This window comes from Mesoplodon bidens, assembly GCF_964165515.1.
Source record: "Mesoplodon bidens genome assembly, chromosome: 2".
NCBI classification, from domain to species: Eukaryota; Metazoa; Chordata; class Mammalia; order Artiodactyla; family Ziphiidae; genus Mesoplodon; species Mesoplodon bidens.
In genome coordinates, this window is record NC_138177.1 from 181671634 (window position 1) to 181692810 (window position 21177).

The 21177-nt window shown below is 56.8% G+C and overlaps 1 protein-coding gene across 1 annotated transcript in view; it reads right to left on the reverse strand.

The window, feature by feature from the left end:
• The window catches only part of CAMTA1 (calmodulin binding transcription activator 1), a 904314-nt gene that overhangs the window by 260823 nt on the left and 622314 nt on the right, over nt 1–21177 (reverse strand). Inside the window, 1 exon segment of the mRNA XM_081215072.1 lies at nt 2445–2516. Coding sequence (XP_081071198.1) covers nt 2445–2516 — 72 coding nt within the window.

Genomic DNA, 21177 nt, shown 5'->3' on the forward strand with positions numbered 1-21177 from the left:
AGAACAAATTGCCCAGAGAAGGCGGCTGGCCCTGGAGCTCCAGGCTTCCAGGCGGGACTTGCGATGCGCTAATTGCCTTGACTTTTCTCCTTAACCTCCTCCTGCCCAGAGCTGACCCGGAAGCAGGAGCCCCACCCCCACCCCCTCCCCCCGCCTGTGTACCTTCCCGCTTTGTCACCTGCTCACAGAAACTCGGGGACGCAGAGGCGGGGGTGGAGAGACAACTTCCCAGGGACCCGGAGAGAAGATAAAGACTCAGATTAGCCCTGGAGAAACCAGATCTGTGATCCTGGCCTTTGGGGAGACTCGGGTTCCCCGCCAGCTGGAAGGTAACAAACCCAGACGCACACGAGTCACCCCAGGTATGTCTCCAGCACGCAGTGGCCAGGATCGGAGCACCAGGGAGGGGAGGGCTGGGGCACAGGAGCAGCGGCCCCCCACTCCTTGCGTGGCCCCAGAAACAAGGCAAGGGCAGCCCAGGCTAAGAGGGACCTGGCTCAAGGGGCCTGAGTGAGTGGAATCCAGTTTGGGGAGCAATCGGCTCAGACTCCAAGGCGGCCCGGTGGCGTCGGGGGAAGGAGATCTACTGAAAGCCACAGGAGCCTGAGGGAATGCAGGCGTGGGCGCGGGAGAGGGGTCTGGAGGAGAGAGAGGAAGCAGCCTTGGAGAGCAGACAGCTGGGGCTGCCGGAGGGCCGAGCTGGCAGGAAACTGGCCCCGGGGGTGTGGCTCCCTCAGGAGGGCAGCAGCCAGGCTGGGCAGAGAGAGCACAGCAAAGAGGTGCTCTGATGGGGCCTAGAAGCTGAAAACACCCACGTGGGACCTGGGGGGATGGAGGCCCAGGAAGGAAGGAGCTCACAAGGGCTGCTTGAGGTGAAGGTGTTTCTCTGGCAGCCAGAGCGCGACCCTGGAGACACAGGGACATGTTCTAACAGCACCAGATCTCTGCTGGCAAGGAGGAGCCCACTCCCGCCCCCTGCAGCCACGGAGAAGACCCTTCACCAAATGGCAAAATGCCTCGGGTCCATTCTTGTTAACAAGACCTGGAAAGCAGCCTCCCAGGATTACACGGAAGGTCCCCTTCACAAGGACGCAGGGCTGAGCAGGTAGAAAGGCAGGTGTTTCACACCAACCTCTGAGGGGGACAGACCCAGGAGACTGTAACGGGCAAGGTGTTGGGGAAGCCGTGTCTGCACATCAGCACCTCGTCTGACGGTCTCAGGTGCCGCCCGTCAATGAACTCGTTGAACCACAGACAGTTATTTCTGGGGAATAAGGGGAACGGAAGTGTATGGCGGCGGGGGCGGGGGGTTGGCTGGGGGAGATGAGGACGAGTTGATGGACAGAGGGCCTGGTCTAGGTGGGCCACTGAGGCAGCCCTGTGCCCAGCAGACACCTTCCAGGCCACCTTCCCCGGGACCAGTGGCCCTTCTGCACTCCATGGCATGTGCAGCTCTCTTCTCTCAGAACACGCGCCATGAGCATTGGCGGGGGGCTTGCTTTCCCATCGGCTGGACCCCTCCCAACTGCGTCTCCCAGGTCACGGAGATCCCCAGACCCCCGGGGCCCAGGCTAACGTGGATGCAGAAAGTGAGACCTCTGGGGGAAAAGGCCAGAGGCAGCAATTCCTGGGCAGAGGCCGTAGGAAGAAGTTGGGGTGATGCTGCCGGGACCCCCGGGGGATGTGTTCTACAGAGTGCAGCTGCAAATCAGAGGTCGAGCTTCGGAAAGGACCCAGGTCCAGGCTCGCTGGGCAGACCCCTCAGACCTTCCCACTCACGGCAACACCTTCCACAAGCAAGACGACCACCAACACAACCAGTCGGCTCTGGGCTGGGCGGCCTCGGGGCTGTGCACCAGCGCCATGGACAGAGATCTGGGAGCCAGGCCTCCCTTGGAGCTTTGGCGACTGGGTGGCTTCTCCACCCCTTTCTCCGTCCTGCTCCACAGCAGACATCACAAATCGATTACAGAGCTCCTTCCCTCTGAGCCAGGAGCTCCTGGTCTCCCAACAACCATCCCAATCTATCCAGCTACAACTGGCATGACTCTGGGAGCTGATTTTCCACATGTGCTGACGACTAACCCACCTGCGGTTTTCCGTGCAAAGGCTTTTCTCAGTCAGGGGCAGGTTGCCCACCCAGCCTTTTTCCTGTCCTCCATCAGAGGAAACTGAGGCACCCTGGAAGCAGCTGGCGGGACGTTATCCTCATGCGGCGGACAAGGACGCCCCCCACCAGGCTTCCTCCCCTTGCTGGCCTCTGACATCACACCGGGCCGGCCCCGAAGCTGGCCTCAGCGCCACACGCCGACATCTCTAGGAAAGCTGGCCAGGGCGCCTGGGCCTGGGACCGCCGCACGCAGGAGCCCCACCCCACTCAGCTCCCTCCGCAGCCCCTTCCCCAGCACCAGAGACGGAAGAAGAATCCAGTCCCAGCCACCTACCTGCAGAAGCCAGTAGCACCTCCGGTGGAAGGTGGGGATGATGGAGGAATGGACATAGCAGCCGTACAAGCACTAGGGAGAGAGGAGAAACGAGAATTCAGTTGGAAAGAGGGAAGGGAGGGAGGAAGACAGCGCAACAGAGGAAGGGCAAGAGAGGGCCGCGGACGCTGCCACCACCCCCGGGAGACCGAGGCGTGGGCGCCTCCACAGCCGGCTCCAGGACCAAGGCTAAGGTCTGGGACACACCTAGGAAGCACAGCTGGGAAACACCAGTGGGCAAACATGGATGGACAGCTGGGGTGCTCACCCTTGTGAGGGCCATGGGGGCACGTGGGAACCCAGAAAAGCCAGGGGCCACAGGAATGCACATATGTATACGTTTTGCCTATCATTTGAGGGGCTGGGGTTTACCCTGACGTTCATGCATAGAACCTGGGTGAAGACCCCTTGGTGTATGGGGACGGACGGAATTGATTCAAGCACACACACACTCCAGACCTTTCCCAGCCAAGGAGAGCCGTCCCTGGCAGCCCTGGCTGGTAGGAGCTCCAAGGCTGGTGGGCCAGGGAGGAGCAGCACTTCCTAGGACTGACTTCCAGAGCTTGGGGCCCTTTGTGCACACCCCGACTGGCTGGGTTTTATTTACAGTTTTCTAGTCACATTTGTGTTTGTTCCAAGTATAAACCTGCATCTTTTACAGATGGATTTGGTTTTAGAAACCAGCTAGAGCCAGCTTGGAGAAGAAGGTGGGTGAGGATTTAAGTTCAGGAACAGCATGTAGAGGGGACATGAGGAGGGACAGCTCTCATGGAGCTTGTCACTTAGATCCAGGAGGGTGGAGCTGACCGGTGGGACAAGTCAGGGGAGCGCACCGTACGCTGGGCACCATGGGGGCTTGCCTGCCGGCAGGGGTGAGGAAAAGGGGCTAAGTGTCCTTCCTGAAACTGAACGCTCAGAGTCTGAGTGGGAGGAGATTTGGCCTTTTCTTTTTTTTTGCGATACGCGGGCCTCTCCCTGTTGTGGCCTCTCCCGTTGCGGAGCACAGGCTCCGGATGCGCAGGCTCAGCGGCCATGGCTCACGGGCCCAGCCGCTCCGCGGCAGTGGGATCTTCCCGGACCGGGGCACGAACCCGTGTCCCCTGCCTCGGCAGGCGGACTCTCAACCACTGCGCCACCAGGGAAGCCCTTGGCCTTTTCTTTTGGAGCCTCCAATTCCAAACTAGAATGAGCTCCTTCTATTTTACTCGGAGTTCCCCTAGCTTCCCAAAGCACATGTTCCAGAAGGGGTGGGGCAGAAAGAGAAGGCAGGACCACAGAGCCTCAGAGGATGAAGGATGCGCAAGGTCTTCCCTTCCCCTCTCACTGTAGTCCCCCAACACCGACACCAATTCTGCAGAGAGAAATGGCCGGCAGCTCTGCCTTTACAGCTTTCATCAGATATTTTTCACACTCTCAAAAAGACCAAGTGCAATTTGGTTTGACTAGGAGTCCATTTGAGCCTTGCCTGTCTGATTAACAGAGTTGAAAGAGAAATCATTTTGGACTGTGGGATTCTGGCTGCAAGAAAATCAGATTTCCAATATGTTAGAACCTTTACAGATTGCTGTCAGCTGGGACTTAAGCCCTGTACAAACCAAACAAACAAAGCAGAAATTAATTTAAACGGCTCCCTTGCAATTCTTGCCCACGAAATGTATTTATTATTAAGAAGGCAATATTCTTTCCTGACTTTTCTGGTTTTCAATAAACTGTGTGTTTCTTTCTTAAAAAAAAAAAAAAAACTGATAGCCATTCCTTCTTGCCAAAGGAGACTCGTGTTTGGACATTTTCTGTGAGCGGTTTGGTTGCAACGGACGAGCAACCCACCCGCAACTTACATCAGCCCTTTTCCTTTGTAATTTGGGTGTTCTCATGGGCAGTCTCCTAGCTTTCTCTCATGCAGTGAGCCTGATGGAGGGAGACAAACTGTTGAGAGAGGAATTCTCTCGCTCTCTTTGAAGTTAAGGCTTCCCATCTGCTCTTTCTCACCGCTCATCCCTCTCGAGAGTTTGCCGTGAATGCCCTGCTTCACCTGTCTCTTTCTCTCTCTACCGCTTGTTCTTGAACTTGAAAAGAACACGCTTGATTTGCAGCACCATCTCCCCCTTCATCCAACGCGTATCTATCTGTGTTGGGCTGCGGCAACCTTGAACCTCGTACTAAGGAGTCACCGAGACTTTACCGAACACCTACTGCGTGTCCCTCCTGTGAGAGGCCAGGAAGAAAGCACAGCCCGTTCTCCCCCAAGACGCCCCAGCACCCTTCTCTCAGGCACCCTCCCCACCCCAGAACCATCCAATAAACAGAATGATGTTAAAAAGAAAAATCGCTGTTTCTGCATCAAGGCTCATGCATTTTAATTAGAGGAACCCTCGGGGCCTCACTCAGAACTTGATAGTCTATTTTTAGATATTTACTGTAAACACCCTGGTGATCGGATGTCTCTGGTCTCCACAGATGAGATCCACAATCTTAGGAAGGTGGGAGAGAGGTACCCCTGATGAGAGTGGGCCCCAGGTAGCCCCAAGTACGCAAGAAGCCCGAGGGCACTGGACCCTTCCCACGCTGCCTGGCCCAGCGCGCTGGTCACCCCGTGGCTCACTTGTCCATCTGTGTTCCCTGGCAGGCAGGACCTTTGAATGAAGGGGGCCCACACTACCCCCACCCAGTACCCTCAGGACACCGCTCTCTACAGCCTGGTACAGGGAAGGATCCAGAGACAGCACATGTTTAATTTCTGCTTGGGGAACTCTGAAGGCTCAAGTCTTTCTAAAACAAGACTAGAAAACCATCCTGAAAAATGGCTCCACGTTTAGTGCTTAAAGGGTTGAGCTTCAGTTTCAGGGAAAACTGACAGGTGTTGGGTAGCCGGGTTCCCTTGTCTGGAAGTGGGCTTCTGGCGCCCAGTCTTGGTGAGCTAGAGTCAGCAAGGGAGGATTTCTGAGCGGGGGATCCTGCTGGAAGTGGGAGACCTGCTATTCACCAGCTGGGAGGGCCCTTGTCCTGTCCGGCTGCAAAACGGCACCGTCCTTTTTCTGTCTTCTGGGTGGTTGTGAGGGTCGAGAGCTGATGCTTGTGCTGGGCTGCCCAGGACAGCAGGTGAGAGAGGGTTCAGGGGAAGCTACGGGGGCTTTCAGGGGAGCACGGCTGAAAGGGGAGAGTGAAAGAGAGTATTTCCAGCTTCGGGGAATGCACGTGGGGACAGGAGGTGAGACACAGTGGGCTGGGCTTGAGGACCCGTAAGGACATTGGGATGGACTGGAGCGTCCACTGCACGGGGGCATGGCGAGAGGCAAGTTCTGGGGAGACAAAGCGGGTCAGATCACAAGAGGCCGCAGGGACTACAGCAAGGACATTGGCTTCACCCTGGGGCGGCTGGGAACAAAGGAACACCTGCGTTCCGAAGCTCACTGTGGAAGCCGTGGGGCCAGGGACCAGGGTCGGGGAGGGCAGGGGCACCAGGTCCAGTCCTGAGTCCAGGAGGCATGCTGGGAGCAGAGGCGGCAGCAGCAGAGAAATGGAAACTTTGGCAGAGGTAAGGGTGATGCCCAGCTCCTGGCTGTGCAGACAGGTACCCAGGTACACAGTGGTCCCACGCACAGGAAGCCCTGGGGGTGCAGCAGGCTGGCGGCGAGGGGCTGATTTCAGATTTCTGAAGAGCTCGTAAGGCCCCCAAGGGGAGACACACAGAAAGCAGTACGTTTCTGAGAGCTGGTGCTGGATCTGGGCTGGCCACAGTGCTCTCCACATCCTCCGCACAGGGACGGCGTTGGAGTCACGTGGAGAGGCCCAGAGTGGGGTCCATCCACTCAGGCTGGGTTCTGCAGCGCAGAGCCATGCCTGCTGGCTCAGGTGGACAGAGCAGGGGAGGCTGAACTTGCAGATGCTCCGAGCAGCAGGCACGTGGCGTGCTGGGCCGCCTCACCGTGTGCCCAGGTACCTCACAACCCCAAACCACCCATGGTCCTGTCCTGCTCCCAGGCTCTCTGGCCAGTTCCCATCGTCACCACTGCCCTCACGCTGGACCACTTCTGCCCATTTCCAGTCCTCAAGACAGTGTCATCACCAAGCCAATCGGGGATTAATTGCACACTATCTCACGACGCAGCGTATCAAATCCATTCCCTTTAACCACTAATCAAGAAAGCAATCAACTTTGTCTGTAGTCATCTGTGTTGTACAAACTCCTGGTGCTTTTGGATCAGGCTCTGGGGGTCCCTTGGGGGGTCCCTGGGTTGAGCTTTGAATTTGGGGGCCGTGATATGCTGGGAGGGAGAGTCACATCCTGGGGCTGGCGGATGCAGCTGCGTGTGCGTGTGTGTAAGCGGGTGGGTACACATGCGTGTGGAGGTGTGTACGGGAAAGCACACCCTGGGCCCCTTGTTTATGTGTGTCACATAAAACAAAGAAAGAAAAAGAGAAAGCAACCAGCTGTTTATAGGAAACCCAGGAGAACGTCACCCTGTAGGTGAAAGCAACGTTCAAATTGGTTCTATTGGGAAATGAAGGTCTGACATCTTCCCTTGAACATGACAGTGGAGCAAGGAAGAATTTTTTTCTTAAATACTCAAAATTGCTTGTGTGAGTCTACGGGGCTTTTTTTTCTTAAATAAAGAGGAAAGATAAAATTACAGGGGAAACCAATAGCAAACAAGAGCTCCCTTCGGTTCAAAATATATGCTTCAGAAAGGGACGTTTCTGAAGAAAGCATCAGCCTCAAACCTCCTCAGAGGGACTTTTCCCCAACAGACTCAGCTGCCAGAGGTCCCCTGGGGGCCAGAAGGTCCATTAGGGCTTGATACCCGATGGTCTCGGTGGGCCAAGAAGGGAGCATCTCAGGTGGTGAGCGCAGCTTTATGGGTGGGGGATTGGGACTGGAGGGTGGGTCCCCTTTAGCTCCAGCTCTCAATGGCTCTGAGAGATGAAGCTGCTTCTCCATCTCTGTCTCTCTGTCTCTCTCTGGCGTGAGCTCAGCCCCTCCCATTGTCCCCTCCACTCTCGGCTTCTGCTCTAGAAAATGGCTGACTTGCTGTCCCCACTTCCAGGCTTTCCCTCATACTGTCCCACCCCCCAGGATGGGTTTCGTCCTCTCCTGTGCAAACCCTACCCTGCCCGAGTCCATCTCAGAGCCTCCCTCCTCCAGGGAGCCTCTCCTGAGCCGGCCAGTGGGAGGAGCCCCTGGAAATGACCCATTTGGGGTCAGGGGGCAGCACGGGAGGTGGACTCTGCCTTGGGGTATCATAGCCACCATCTCTGTCACCATTAGCTCACCTATCGCAGGGGCTGGCAGACTTTCGGCAAAGGGCCATATGGTAGATGTTCTCGGCCTCGTGAGTTAGATGGTCTCTGCTGTAGCTGCTCAGCTCTGCCTTGTGGGGCAAAAGCAGCTTAGACGACAGGTAATGAATGTGTCCCCAAACTTTATTTATGGACATTGTAAATTGAACTTTGCGTAATTTTCACCTGTCATGAATATCATTCTTCTTTTGATTTTTTTCCCCCAACCTTTAAAAAAAATGTGGAGACCATTCTTAGCTCACGGGCCATACAAAAATAGGTGCTGGGTTGGCTCCAGCCCGTGGGCCATAGGTTGCTAACCCTGACCCGTCAGATTGGGAGGAATGTGAATTGTATGGTCCTTTGTAAAATTCCCTGCGGTGATTTCCATGTAGCAGGTGTTCAATGAACATTGGTTGATTTCCATACGATGTGAATATCGATGCCGGGCAAGGAGGGAGCAGCAAAGGCCCAAGTGCATAGAAAATAATAGACTGTACGTTTAATAAATACACTTAAGAGTGAGTATTGAACACAGTATCTTTCCCCTCATCGTCTACAGACAGCTCTCAGAGGACCTGGTTGTCTTTCGAACTAGACTTAGTTGTAGATGTTTGTTTTCTGGCCTGAGTGTGACGTGTTATCACCTAAATGTGAGACGAGCAGACACTCGGGCACCATGCTTGGCCTGGAGGACTTCCTGGCATGTAACAGGTGCTCAGTGAAATCAAGGCTTCCTCTCCCTGTCCAGTGCCTTCATTTTATTAACCAAGCGGAATTCAGTGAGATAAAGTAAGGGCAGCTGAAAGCAGGTAGCGCAGGATTGGAGATGTGAAGCTGCTTTACATCCCCATGGCCTTGATAAAGCCTATGAAATTTCTTCTCTGGGGAAGACCTTTTCATTCTGTTTTGGGGGCCCCCTCCGACAGGAGACAGGGAACCCCCAAAGCCAAGCCTTGCTGTCTCCCTCCTTCTCTGGGGAAACATGAGGCCAGCATCTTCCTCAGTGGACTGGGGGAACGCACATCCCTAGCCCCGCATGACAGGCCTCTCTAGAGGAGGGTGTGGCAACCAGGAGTCACATGAGGCTGTTCAAATTTCAATTCCGATTCCCATTACAAAGAAGGAAATAAAATAGAAACTCCACTTCCTCGGTTGCACTAGGCTCATTTCAAGTGCTCTCCTACCACATGGAAGGAGCGGCCATCATGTTGGATGGCTCAGAAAAACCCATCGTCACGGAAGGTTCTATCGGACACTGAGGCTCCGGAGAACAACAGTGCGGCCCGGTTCAGGGATGTTCAGCTGGGCCTCTTGGAAGCTGAGACCCCAGGGCCCAAGATTTGGGGAAGCTAGGGATTGGGGGAAGAAGTGGAGGTTGGGACTGCAGGGTGGCGGCTCCATTTTGGGGAGTTGGAATGTTTGGAGGTAGCTAACTGCTTGAATCGGTCTGTGAGTGTATCCCCGAGCCCCTGGGCTCAGAAAACCTCGCTCCCCAGCTCCGCCCCGCCCCATCTCCCCAACCAGAACCTCCTTGAATGCAGGGATAACACCTGCTTCCCCGAGGCTAGAGTGAGTGTAGCAGGGGTCAATGGTTGGTGCTGGGGCCAACGTGTGTGCTGATGGCTGAGAGGGCGCCAAGGGTCTGACGCCCTGTCAGGTCAGGCTGGAGAGGGGAAGAGGGAGAGTTCTGCAGAAGGACGGGATGAGGGCAGTGTTGAGAAGCAATGAGGCAGGACTTCTGCAAGACTGCTTCACGGGTGGGGGCGTCCGCCATGGAGGGGACTTGGATGCGAGGAGGTGAGGGAAGCAGTCGCCATCTCTCTTGTCAGTGTGGTCAACTGCCAGCTGGGGAGCTGGTCAGTCACAAATGCCCTCTGGGTCTCAGTCTCCCCAGCCATAAGGCAAAGAGACTGGGCCAGGCAGGCCTCTACGGTCGCTTCAGGTTCGACACCGATGCTAGGACGCTTACAGCGAATCTCCATCCCTAACCCTCCTTATGAGGGTCCCTCTGCTACTTCCTCTGCCGATGTCCTGCACCAGTCCCCCAGCAGCCAGGGAGGCCCAAGAGTTGGGTTAGGCTCGTGGCGGTGGCCTGCACTCTCCCTCAACAGCCTGGCCCCGGGTCCCCCAGGGGCCTCACCTCTCTCCCCCTGGATCGGTGACTGTCTGCACAAGGCAGTCAGAGTGAAAATAGATTTTTAAGGTGCCTGGTTGATCTCACACACTTGAATCTAATGCACACACGATAAAGATGAATAGATTTTAAGATGTGTCATGGCATAAAGGTGACAGAAGAGAAAGAGATAATAGAAGGGAAGGCAAAATCCACCGGGATGATGATTTAATCCTGCTCTGCAGTGACGACGGGGCAGGAGCCGTTTACTCAGAATATTCCAGGCAGGGCAGGTGAAGATTCCAGTGCTGGGGCCAGATGGGGCGACGGCCACACTCTCCCAGAAAGGGCACCCTGGGGTGGGCTGGGCCTTGGCTTACAGGTAAGAGGAGGGCGTGTCAACCACATGTCACTACTGTCTGCTCTGTGCCTGGCTTGAGCCCTTGCCGCCAGGACCCCCAATCTGGTGGTTCAGAGACAGCCGAGCAAAAACAAAACCAGATCAAAACAGCCCCGAGGATAAGTGCAAGATGCCCCAGGAGAGGGTGTGATGGAGCCCCTAGAAAGGGAAGGACCCCCTTTTCATACTGAAGGTCACCAAAGTCACCTAAGGGGAAGTGACATCTGTGATGGGTCCAAAAGGGTGAGCTGGAGTTGGCCACATGGACAAGACCAGGCCAGGTGGACTCGAAAGGTGGACTCCCTCCCACCCCCCGTCCCCCTCTCTGTCTCCATCTCTAATTTCTGTGTGTCTTCCTTGTGCTTCTTCCCTCCCACTATGGTTGGGCTGTCTCTATGTGGCCGGCAGCAAGAGTCCCATCGTTTCGGCTGCGACCCAAGAAGCAACAAAGCCTCTCTCTTCCGGATTTGGGGTGACAACACCAGGGAGGGACCCTCACCTATTTGGGCTGTGATCCCAGCCCTGGGACCCTCAGTGGGGCAGGACGGCACCTGAGTGGGCAGAGCTGCAGGGCTCCAAGGCTGGGGTAAAACACGGGTCCTTGCTGCCAAAGTTCTGACATGCCCTGTAGAAGCAGGAGCTCTCCAAAGGGCAGGGGGAAGTAAAAACCCTCCAGCACCTTCCAGATCTCCCCAAACCGGTGGCAGCTGCTGCAAGGGGGCAGGAGTAGGTCCAAGCAGCTCTGCTTCCCAGACACCTGAGAGCCGGAGATCCTGGAAGGTCCTGAGCAGATCTCATGCAGGGACACGGTTGGGAGGGGGGCGGTGACATGGAGTTCCTCTTGCCTTTTGTCTGCATTCGTCCTGCTCAGAGCATCCAGGGGAAGGCCAAGGCTGAACAGGCTAGTAGTCTGTCCAAAGTCATGTGGTAGCAAGAGGCAGAGGAGGACTCAAACCCGCCCTTGCCTGGCTCAAAGCCCTCGTTCCCTCTGCCCTGGCATGCCACCCGGATGGCGTCACTCAGGCATCCACGCCGATGGCCGAGGGTCAGGCCTTCTGCAGGGCCTGCCTTCATCAAAGACAAAGGGATGGATTCCTGGGCTGCTCCCAGGACTGTCCTCGCTGGAGGATTTTGTTCGTATTAATCTAAGATTAGACCAAATGATTCAATTCACATGCTGCCTGTGAAAGCACTGGGCCTCAGAACTTGTTAAATAGTGAATTGCTTTAAAATGAGTTTGAGCTAAATGGATTGCAGTCTGGTTCGGCCTTCGGGGTTGGGTGACAGGAGAGATCTGGAATATTAGATCATCATTGACCTGGCCTCCTTCAACGGCATCTCCCAGAGCCTGAACCCCTGTCTGCAGACGCGGGAGCGGGGGTTCAGAGATGTCAACACCTTGCCCAAGGTCACAGGGATGTGTCCTCAGAGCTGGAGGGACTGGGGGTAGCAAACGTCCACCCCTCCCAGATGGGCAACGTGCCGGGGACACAGCCAGGAGACCAGGGCAGTGCCTGGCAGGCCTGGGACACGTGTGACCCCACCCCGTTGTCCTTCAGGAAGCACCCGTGGGTCCCTAGTCCCTGGAGACAGGCGAGACCCCCCTCCCCCAGGCACCTGCATTGGTAGGAGCTCAGAGGAGGGGCACCTGGGGGTAGGGGTTGGCACCTTGGGCAAGCAGAAAGGGCCACGGAGACCCTCTAGGTAGGGGCTCTGTTGGGGGGAGGACAGGGGGGCTGTGGCCCCAGGGAAGGATGGAAGCAGGAGGCACTGCCCCTGACCCCACCCCCAATGGGGGTGCAGTGGTTTAGGGTCCACCACCTCATTTCTTCCTGGCCCCTGGTTTGGGTGGGGAGCGGTGAGAAACAAGGGGGGTGGATCTTGGAGAGAGGCACTCAGTTCTCACGCTGGAGCCTCCCACAATAACTCCACGGAAAGTTCTAGACCATCTGTATAGCACAGGCCCTTTCAGTAGCTATAAAGGAACGTGAGGAAGAAATGAGAGGCAGAGGTAAGGGTCCAGGGGACAGTGTGAGCTCTGGGAAGCCCCCTCACTGCCAGCCTTTTCTAGGGACCGGGGAGGTGGCAGTCTGGCGCCCCTGGCACCCCCACCTGTCTCTGCTCACCTGGCCCCCCTCCCTACGTGGGTGTCTGGGCGTCTGCAGGAGGGGCGCCTGTAAATAGAGCCGCTGCAGCCTAACCACGACACGAGTGTGGGGCGCGATAGAAGTTAACTGGATTTTTAAATAAAAAGGCATAAAAATCATGTTTAAAGATACAAATAAAATCCCTTGGAGCTTCAGCTTTATTGTTTTTGGGGGGTTCCAGATTAATAAACTAGTGGGCAAAGAATGGAATAATAGCCAAAAATTGAGTTAGATTTAGATTTAAGGAGGGAGTTGATCCCAGTCACGAATCTCAAGCAGCAGATCAGAGCAGGACGGAGGGGCAGCGGGTTTAACCCTCCGTGGTGTCTCCCAGCAGCTGTTCCCATCGGCTCGGCTCCGTGACCCCGGGAAGGAGCCTCTGCTGGGGTCCAGTACAGGTACGTGGCCGCCCTCACCTGTCCACTTGCCCACCCTCTGGGGACCCTCAGCCGGGTCTATGCGGTCTCCTCTCTCTCTCTCTATCCCCAGCACTTGCCAAACTGCTCTGGGGAACCTGCCGCCCGGGGCATTTCCGTGTCTCAGAAATCCCTCCCGGCACCTGGTTCCCAGGGGCCCCCACTAGGGTGTTCATTCACCCTCTCTCCTCACGGGGTGCAGCAGACAGCTCAGCTCAGCATCAGCCGTCCTGCCAGCAGCAGGAGGAACTCCTCTCTCTCTCTCTCTCTCCCTCCCTCTCTCTCTCTCTCCCTCCCTCTCTCTCTCTCTCTCCAACTTCTGATTCGGTTACCTCCCCACTCTGAGGTTCCTGTGCTTTAACCTGTTTCAGTGTGTCTAGGCTGTTTAGATCTCAAATACTTGCTAAGAGTACTGGATGTAAATAATAAATAAAGTGAAATTTCCTTTCTCTCATCAAAGTGCATTGCGGAGACCTGTTTCCTGGAACCCTGCCAAGTGGCTGGACAGGATCTTGAAAGTGGTTTATACTGATGGTGGCCTCCCTCCTCCGTTCTGTCCCGCCCCTATCCCTCCCGCCTTGTTTCCACTAGCGGTTTCAGAGCCCCTTCATTTTTCACTGGGCCCCCCTGCACCGAGGACTCTGATGAGAAAAACGAACTCCCACAAGTATCTCTTGGTCTGGCTGGTGTTCCCTTTGTCAATCGGCCTGTTTAGGCTGACACATCGTAACAGGACTTGCACATTTTAGCCTAAGTGGTTACTAATTGGACAGGGGACATTGAGCCTCTGAGGGGGCCAGGGGCTGTGTCCCTGGTGCTAGGAGCTTTCAGGGCACATTCCCAGGTAGCTGGCCTTGCCTTCTCGTCCCCCGTGCCTCCGTCCCCTGTTTCCAGAAGGGAGGACACCCCAAAGCCCCCAGAGGCCATTCTGGATGGCACAGAGGGCAAGAGCTGCCCAGGACTCAGCCGGCCCTCTGACAGCTGCCCTGCTCAGCACACGTGGGGTTGGCATTTCTGGCTGTAATTATTGCTTCGCTCCAGAACCTGCTAGAACCCAGCTCCCAGCACCGCCCCATCCAGGCACCCATGACACCATCCAGGTACCCAGGCTCCCCTTCTACACACACAGCCGCTCGCAGCCAGGGAGCCCAGGCGAGGAATTCTTGCGTAAAGCAGGCGATGAGGTTGTGTTTCTTAAGAAGCTGGAGGGAAACTCCAGGACCCGGTCTGTGGCTATGTTAATGCAAGGCTGGGCTCCATGCCAAGACAGTAAGTGGAATCGAATTCCTGAAACCAGCTTTAATCAGCAGATTTTTAAGGTTAGAATTACTCTCTCCTCTCAAAGCCTTGCCAAGGTTAATTTGGGCCTGAGCATGCAGAATTAGTGGGCTGGACAGAGGGAATTGGCCTTTTCCCGATTTTTTCTCAAGTTCACAAAACATCCCCACAAAAGACAGAGGGCAGAGCCCACCTGTGAAAGGCACTCCCCACATCAGAAACCTGATCCAGGGGCCGAGTCAGAAACACACACAAATGGAATCACGCCAATGGCCATTTCCGGCCGAAGAGAGATGCCAGGATGGGCAGGGAGTCCGGTTCTCAGGAAGCTGACTGAAGTACCAAGCGGGGTGAGCTCAGCCACGCCCTGACCCCTAGCGACAAACGTGCTGAAGACATCTGCGCTCTCGGTGTCTCCTGGTGCCCGAGCACAAGCCGCGCTCCCCGCCCGCCCTGGTGGCATTTAGCGGCCTCTGAACCTTGGCTGTGTCACTGAGTCTCCCTGAGCCTCAAGTCTCTGATCTGACCCTCCTCCTTCTTGGGTGGAGGACCCTGGTGCCTGGAGGGGGGGCTTGGGTGTTGGATCCAGATCTGGGTGTGACTCCCGCACATCTGGAGATATAGCACAATGACTCCAGGAGGGAGGTGGGATGGACTTGGTGACTTTGAATCTCAACATCCTGGTTAACACAAGGCAGATGGACAACGACCCCAAACCTGCAGGCTTGTCTGGACTAAATGAGGATTAGATGACAATGTGTTTGCAGCAAGCGGCACAGAGGCTTCAATAAACAGAGGCTCCCCCGGTTTCCCCGGAGACGCCCTCCTTCTGCGATCTCAGGATGCTATTCCACAAGGATGCCATCTCACCTGCGCCCATCCCTGGGATCACAGCAGTTTCCCCTCAACCGCCCCGACCCTGCTGAAGCTGTGTGTGTGTGTGTGTGTGTGTGTGTGTGTGTGTGTGGAGGGGGTCACCCCCATCCTTTCTCTCCAGCTTCCTCAAGTATCCAGGGCTCGTTTTAAAATAAGCAGCAGCGGCTGAGCTGCCTAGAACCGGCCGAAATGGAAATGGAAGAGGGAGGGGGCAAGAGTCAGGAGCTCCTGGGGACCTGGAGTTGGAAGTCCTCCCCTGCACTGGATGCGTGCAGGGACCCTCCTGTTGTGGAAAAAGTGGATCGTCCTGGATTCTGTCTGGGTCGGACATTCCCAGCTTTCCTCCAGACCGGCCTTGACATTCCCAGCTTTCCTCCAGACCGGCCGGACTGGCTTTTTTTTTTTTCTTTCCCTTTTTTGCGGTACGCGGGCCTCTCACTGTCGTGGCCTCTCCCGTTGCGGAGCACAGGCTCCGGACGCGCAGGCTCAGCGGCCATGGCTCACGGGCCCAGCCGCTCCGCAGCATGTGGGATCCCCCCGGCCCGGGGCACGAACCCGCATCCCCTGCATCGGCAGGCGGACTCCCAACCACTGCGCCACCAGGGAAGCCCTGGACTGGCTTTTATGGGACAAACCGCACACCAGGACACATTTCCTGGCCCCGGCCTGGCCGTGTGGGCCAGGCTGCAGGGAGGGGCTGAGGCCTGTAGGAGCAGAGACCCCTCAGCAGCCCCAGAGGAGATGAGGCTCCTGCCCACCTCTCCTTCCCTCTTGCAGGGTGGGGGGCTTCTACCCACCACAGCCAATGCCTCTCTTCTGTCTGGAAGTCTGCTCTGCAGGCATCGCCTTCTACTCTGGAGAGAGGAGAGAAGGTGGGTGGGTCCCGACCGCTGGTCAGAGCACTGCCCGCCCATCGGGGACCACCAGAGTGGAGGAGGCAGTGCGGGGCGAGCGGACCCGCGGGCACAGCTCGGGAATGGCCCCCCAGAAGCCTCGTCGCCCATCAGCCCACCCCAAAGCCTGCCAGCCCCTCTGCTGTACCTGCGCCACCCTCTTCACCTGGCTGGCTGCACGCCTCCACGGGCCCCTGGCCTCCCCGCTCAACAGCAAGGACAGCGTTTCACAGACAAGCATCCGATCCCATCCCTTCTCTACCGTAAATCCTGGAGGCGGCCACCCCTGCCCCAGGATAAAGTGCCCACCTGCTTCGGTCTGGGTCCCACCTACTCCGTCTTGTTCCTCAGAACACAGTGCCCCCCGCCAACACGTCCACTCCTTGAAGGGCGAGAGCCCTCTGTTTCCCCGGAGCCTGGCACTGCGGGTGGCTTGGAAGTCTATTCAAACATCCCACTTGAACCTCGTGGAGGAATTGTTTCCTGGTCCTCAAAAAGCTAAACATAGAACTACCATACAACCCAGCAATTCCACTCGCAGATATGTACCCAAAGAATTGAAAAAGGTCCTCACACACTCATGTCCCTAGCAACACTCTTCACAGGAGGTGGAAACAGGCCACCCGGGGACGCACAGACAAGCACAACGCAGCACAGCCACACCAAGGAATGTGGTTTAGCCGTAAAAAGGACGGAGGCACTGATACCTATTCCAACTCTGATGAATCTAGAAAACAGTCCTCTAAGAAACCAGGCCCCAAAGGTCACAGACTGTATGGTTTCTTTTATAGGAACTATACAGATTAGGTAAATCCATGGAGTCAGAAAGCAGATGGAGGTTTACCGGGGGCTGGGTCGGGGGGACAGGGAGTGACTGCTGATGGGTAGGGGGCTTCCTTTGGGGGCAATGAAGACATTTTGGAACTAGACAGAAGCTGTGCAATATTATGGAGACACGAGGCACCTCGGGATTTTTCACTTAAAAATGGTTCATTCTATGTTCTGGGAGCTTCCCCTCAATTAAAAAAATAAAAATAAAACCAAGACAGTGGCCCAGGCACAGACAAGGGATAGGGACCCCTCTGTACCCAGTCCCCCGGGGCAGCTGCCTCCACTCCGGGACCTCGGAGGATGGAGGAGAGAGCGGCCTACCCGTGAGGCCACCTGTCCAGCCGACACACGCTAGCCGAGTACCTACTGCGTGCCGGGCTCTGTTCAAGGTGCTGGGGACTCCACGGGGGTCCAGACAAGGCTGACCCAGCCTCTGGGGCTCACGTCCTGGCACGGGGGCTGGCCCGCCTTTCCTGCCTGGTTCCCTGCCCAGCACCTGCTGTCTAGATCTCAGCCCTGGAGCCGGGGTTGCCCTGCCTGTCTGCATCCTTATCCGTCCATTTCTGAGAGGCTCATCTTCTCAGTGACACGGTCCCCTCCTCCTGGGTGTGGACTTTGACCTTCCATTTCCCCCCTGTTGACCCCCCCTCCCCCTGTATCTGCAGAGGCCTGGCACAGAGGAGGTACTTGGAATGGTCTGTTGTCGGAACCCAGCTGGGAAGAAACCAGGATTGGCAGCGGACGGGCTGTGGGATGTTGGTTGGGGGGTAAGGGGGCTGGCAGGGACGCCCGCTGCTGGAGCTCCACCCAAACTCAACCGTCTACACCAGGCCTTGCTAGGAGCCTGCACAGAGAAGGAAGGAAGGCATGGAGGCTTCCTACCCCTTTGAAAGGCTTCTCAAGGAGGTTTGGTCTCATGTTCCTCTATGCCTCCCAATCCTGGCACCGAACGTTCTAGAAAAGGTGTTTGGGCTAAGGACCAAAGGAGGAAATATCCCTCAGGAGAGATGGAGCCTGAGCTTCCAAGTGGTGTCGGCATCCCCCAGGCAGAGTCCAGACCCCGCCCCGGGCAGTGCTGCCGCGGGGACGGGGGCCAGCTGGTGCTGGGGGGCGGGAGGGGGGCTGGTGGAAATGAGGTCCATGCGGGTGGAGCCCAGGGGCTGAGCTGCTCTGGGCCGTCTAGGTAGCCACAGCCGCCTCACACACTGTGGTCTGGAGCTCTGGAAATCCACTCTCCAAAACCTATCCCTGTAGGTTCTGAGAGGTGCAACCTGCAGGTGAGAACATCACGTAAATGGCTCTCCCCTGGAGTGGGGCAGGGGGAGGACAGGGGCCAAGGCAGGAGGGGTTCTCACCCCCTGCCCTGCATTTTACCTGCCTCGTGATGGATCTTCGGGTTCTAGAGAGAGAGAATGCAATATTTTAAAGTGTGTAATGACACGCAGGCTGCACGTGGTACAAATTTCCTGGATGTATAAAATGGGAAAGAAACAGGTTTTCTGTCGCCTGCGACTATTGGGCAGCGTTAAAATATGACTCTTCAGAATCCAATATTCTGCTAACCTGCACGGGGCAGTATTGAATCCTGCAGGTAGAGTCGGGGCGTGGTGGGGCTCACAGCCCCGGGCACCTGCGGCTAATTCAATGGCTCCAGTTCTGCATCTGGGCTGCTTACAAGGCCCGTGGGCTGCAGTGGCTCCTCCCCTCTCCCCTCCACGCTCCTCCACACCAAAGAGGGGGCTGAGGCCTCAGGGGTCCCGCTTCCCCTCTTGCTGCTGCTGCTAATGGAAATCTCCTGTGTGATGTCACGCCTTCTGCATTCTGCATTCAGCTCGGCCACTGGGCTCATCTCCCTGGGCTTTTGTGCCCTCTGGCCACTGTTACCTGAACAAGTGACACTGCACGCGGGCTGCTAGGCACACATCCCCTCTCTGTGCTCACGATGGTCTTTCAAGGAGGGAATTAGAATCCCACTGGGAGGACGGCCCAAGCCTCAGAGACGCCAGGACTTGTCCAAGTTTAACAGGGATTCGGACCCAGGGCTTGCTGGGCAGCCTCAAAGCTGGTGCCTGTGGCCCCCTAGTGGGCCGCATCCCTGCTGGACCAGATGCTGGGACTTCAACCTCAGCCCATCTCTCCAAGCAGGACCCCTGGCCTTAAAGGTAACGTGATGGCAAGGCCAGAACTGAGACCCCTTCCCCGGCTTATCCCTCAGCTACCTCTCCATTTCAAAGGATGGCGTCAGAGGCCTTGCACTCCAGGAGCTGCTTTGAGAGGGGAGCCCAGCATTGTCACAGGCCTGTTTTCTAAGAGAAGAAAGTGAGGCCTCGCGGCGAAGGGACAGCGCTGGGCGGTGGCCTGGCCTGTTCAAGGCGCACCCTGGCTGCACCTCTGCTCAGCGCGGGGGCCGGTATTGCCTCTCCCGGTGCTCCCGCCCTGCTTCCGTCCTCCCCGGTGGGAAGCAGGGGCCTCAGGTCGGGAAGATGCCAGTGGGCCCCGCCCCCCGCCAGCCTGGGTGCAGTTTCAGGTTAAGAAACCCTGGCTCCACCCTGACGAGGGATCCTGCAACCATCATTTCATCAGCCCCATGGCTTGTCCAGAGAACCCCCCATCCCTGGGATGAGGCTCTTCACAGTTTTCCTTAAAAACAGGCAAACCAGCCATCTTCCCGGGCCAGCGGCGCCTTCCAGCAGCTGCCCTGAGCCTCTGGCCCAGTTCCCCCACTGCCGCCCACCCGCTGGTCCCAGACAGGCCATGTTTGCGATCAACGGTCGCAGCAGGTTACTGTTCGTCTGGGGAAAGATTTTGCTTCTCTGCCTTAGAGCCATTTTCCACCCACGGGTGCCCACTAGCCCGGACAGCAGAGCAAGCAGGACGGGTGAAGGCCTGCCAAGGGGCCCCGTCCCCACTCTGGAGCAGGGCACACCGCCTCTGTAGGGGACCTCAGCCGGGTGCCCGCCCCCTCGGAGGTCAGGCTCTCTCCCAGCACGTGGGCCTTCCTCCAGGACATGGAGGCTCGAGAACACTCCAGATCCACCGAAGCGTCGGATCTTACACCTTCCTGCCTGCCGGCGTAAGGAGCTGGAACTAGAGCACTTAGAGCAGGAGTCCTGTATCGGGATTCTGCACGGGGAGCCCCTGCCCCCAGCTCCATGCCTGCTGCTGCTAAAGGAAGCCCGTCAATCCCTGTGGCCTCCTCCTCGCCCAGAATTTGCCTGGGGAGGTGGGGAGTGGGGGCGGCCTGGGCATGGGCATCCAGACTCTCTACTCTGCAAACACCCAGGGCTTGTGCGAGGGGGGAGGGAGAAGAGGGTGGCACAGGAGGGGGTCTGCTCACCTGCTGGTAGAGCCCCCTGCACTGTACCCGGGAGGTTGGAAAACCAGCTGCTGCCCACGGAGAGCTGTTTCTGCCCCGCTTTGGTAGACCAGACGCCCGTTCAAGGAACGGCGGGGCCATGGGCACAGTTTGGGGAAGACCTGGAGAAGCACCTCCCACCACAGCCCCCAGAAGGGACCTGAAGGGTTTCCAGCCCAGCCACTGGTCTGACAGAAGGTTCCTTTCACAGCACCTCCCGCGGTGGCACAAGCTGGGATCTCACAGCTGGAAGGTGGCCCCTTCTGGAGGCGGGGTTTCTTCGGAGCCTGCCGAAGCGCCCCCTAGAGGAGAACCCTATCAACGCGGGCTCAGCTCCCCCGAACCCCTAACCCTACAAGGCGCGTGGCCTTGGAGGTCACTTCATCTCTCTGAGGCTCATGCACTCCATCAGTCAACCTGTGGTCCCCCAGGCCCCTCACTGGAGGGAGCCTAGAGCCTCTGTCCTGCTCTCCCAGCCTCCTCCCCGCGAGCGGGATTCCCCATGCCTGGGGGAACCGAGCCCCAGACGGATTCTCACCCTTTCGGAGCCTCTGTCAGGCCACGCAGCTTTTGTGATCAAATATTGTTATATTTACCTAAAGGTCTGTTAGGAAGCAATTTTTGAGACGATGAATATTTAATGCGATATTTAAATATTTAATAGGAACTTTTTCGAACCTGACTTAATAATCCATGTCACAGGGAGAGGAAAATGGGGGTTGTCTTTCAACATTTTCACTTACTCTAGTATGCTCTGTGTTTGCTGGTATCTTTATTTTTTTCAGGGCAGAGTTTTAATTATACTCAATATTCTGGAGAGAAATTCTTTTCTCATTAAAACTTAACTCTTGCCCACAGCAAGGTGAGTGGGTGGGTGGAAGATGCATCGAGTCGGAAAAATGTCTGAAGCTGAAAGGATTGCTGGGGTCGGCTACTCACTAGCCTGACTCCTTCAGCTTCCAGCTGAGGAAAGTACTGCCTCCAGTGACCATAGCCTCAGCCCAGGTAGGGCCAGGCTTGCCCGGATGGGAACCCAAGTCTTTGGACCCCCAGATGCCAGGAGCCCCCTGACACCATCTTGACTCCTGACTATTTGCTCAAATCA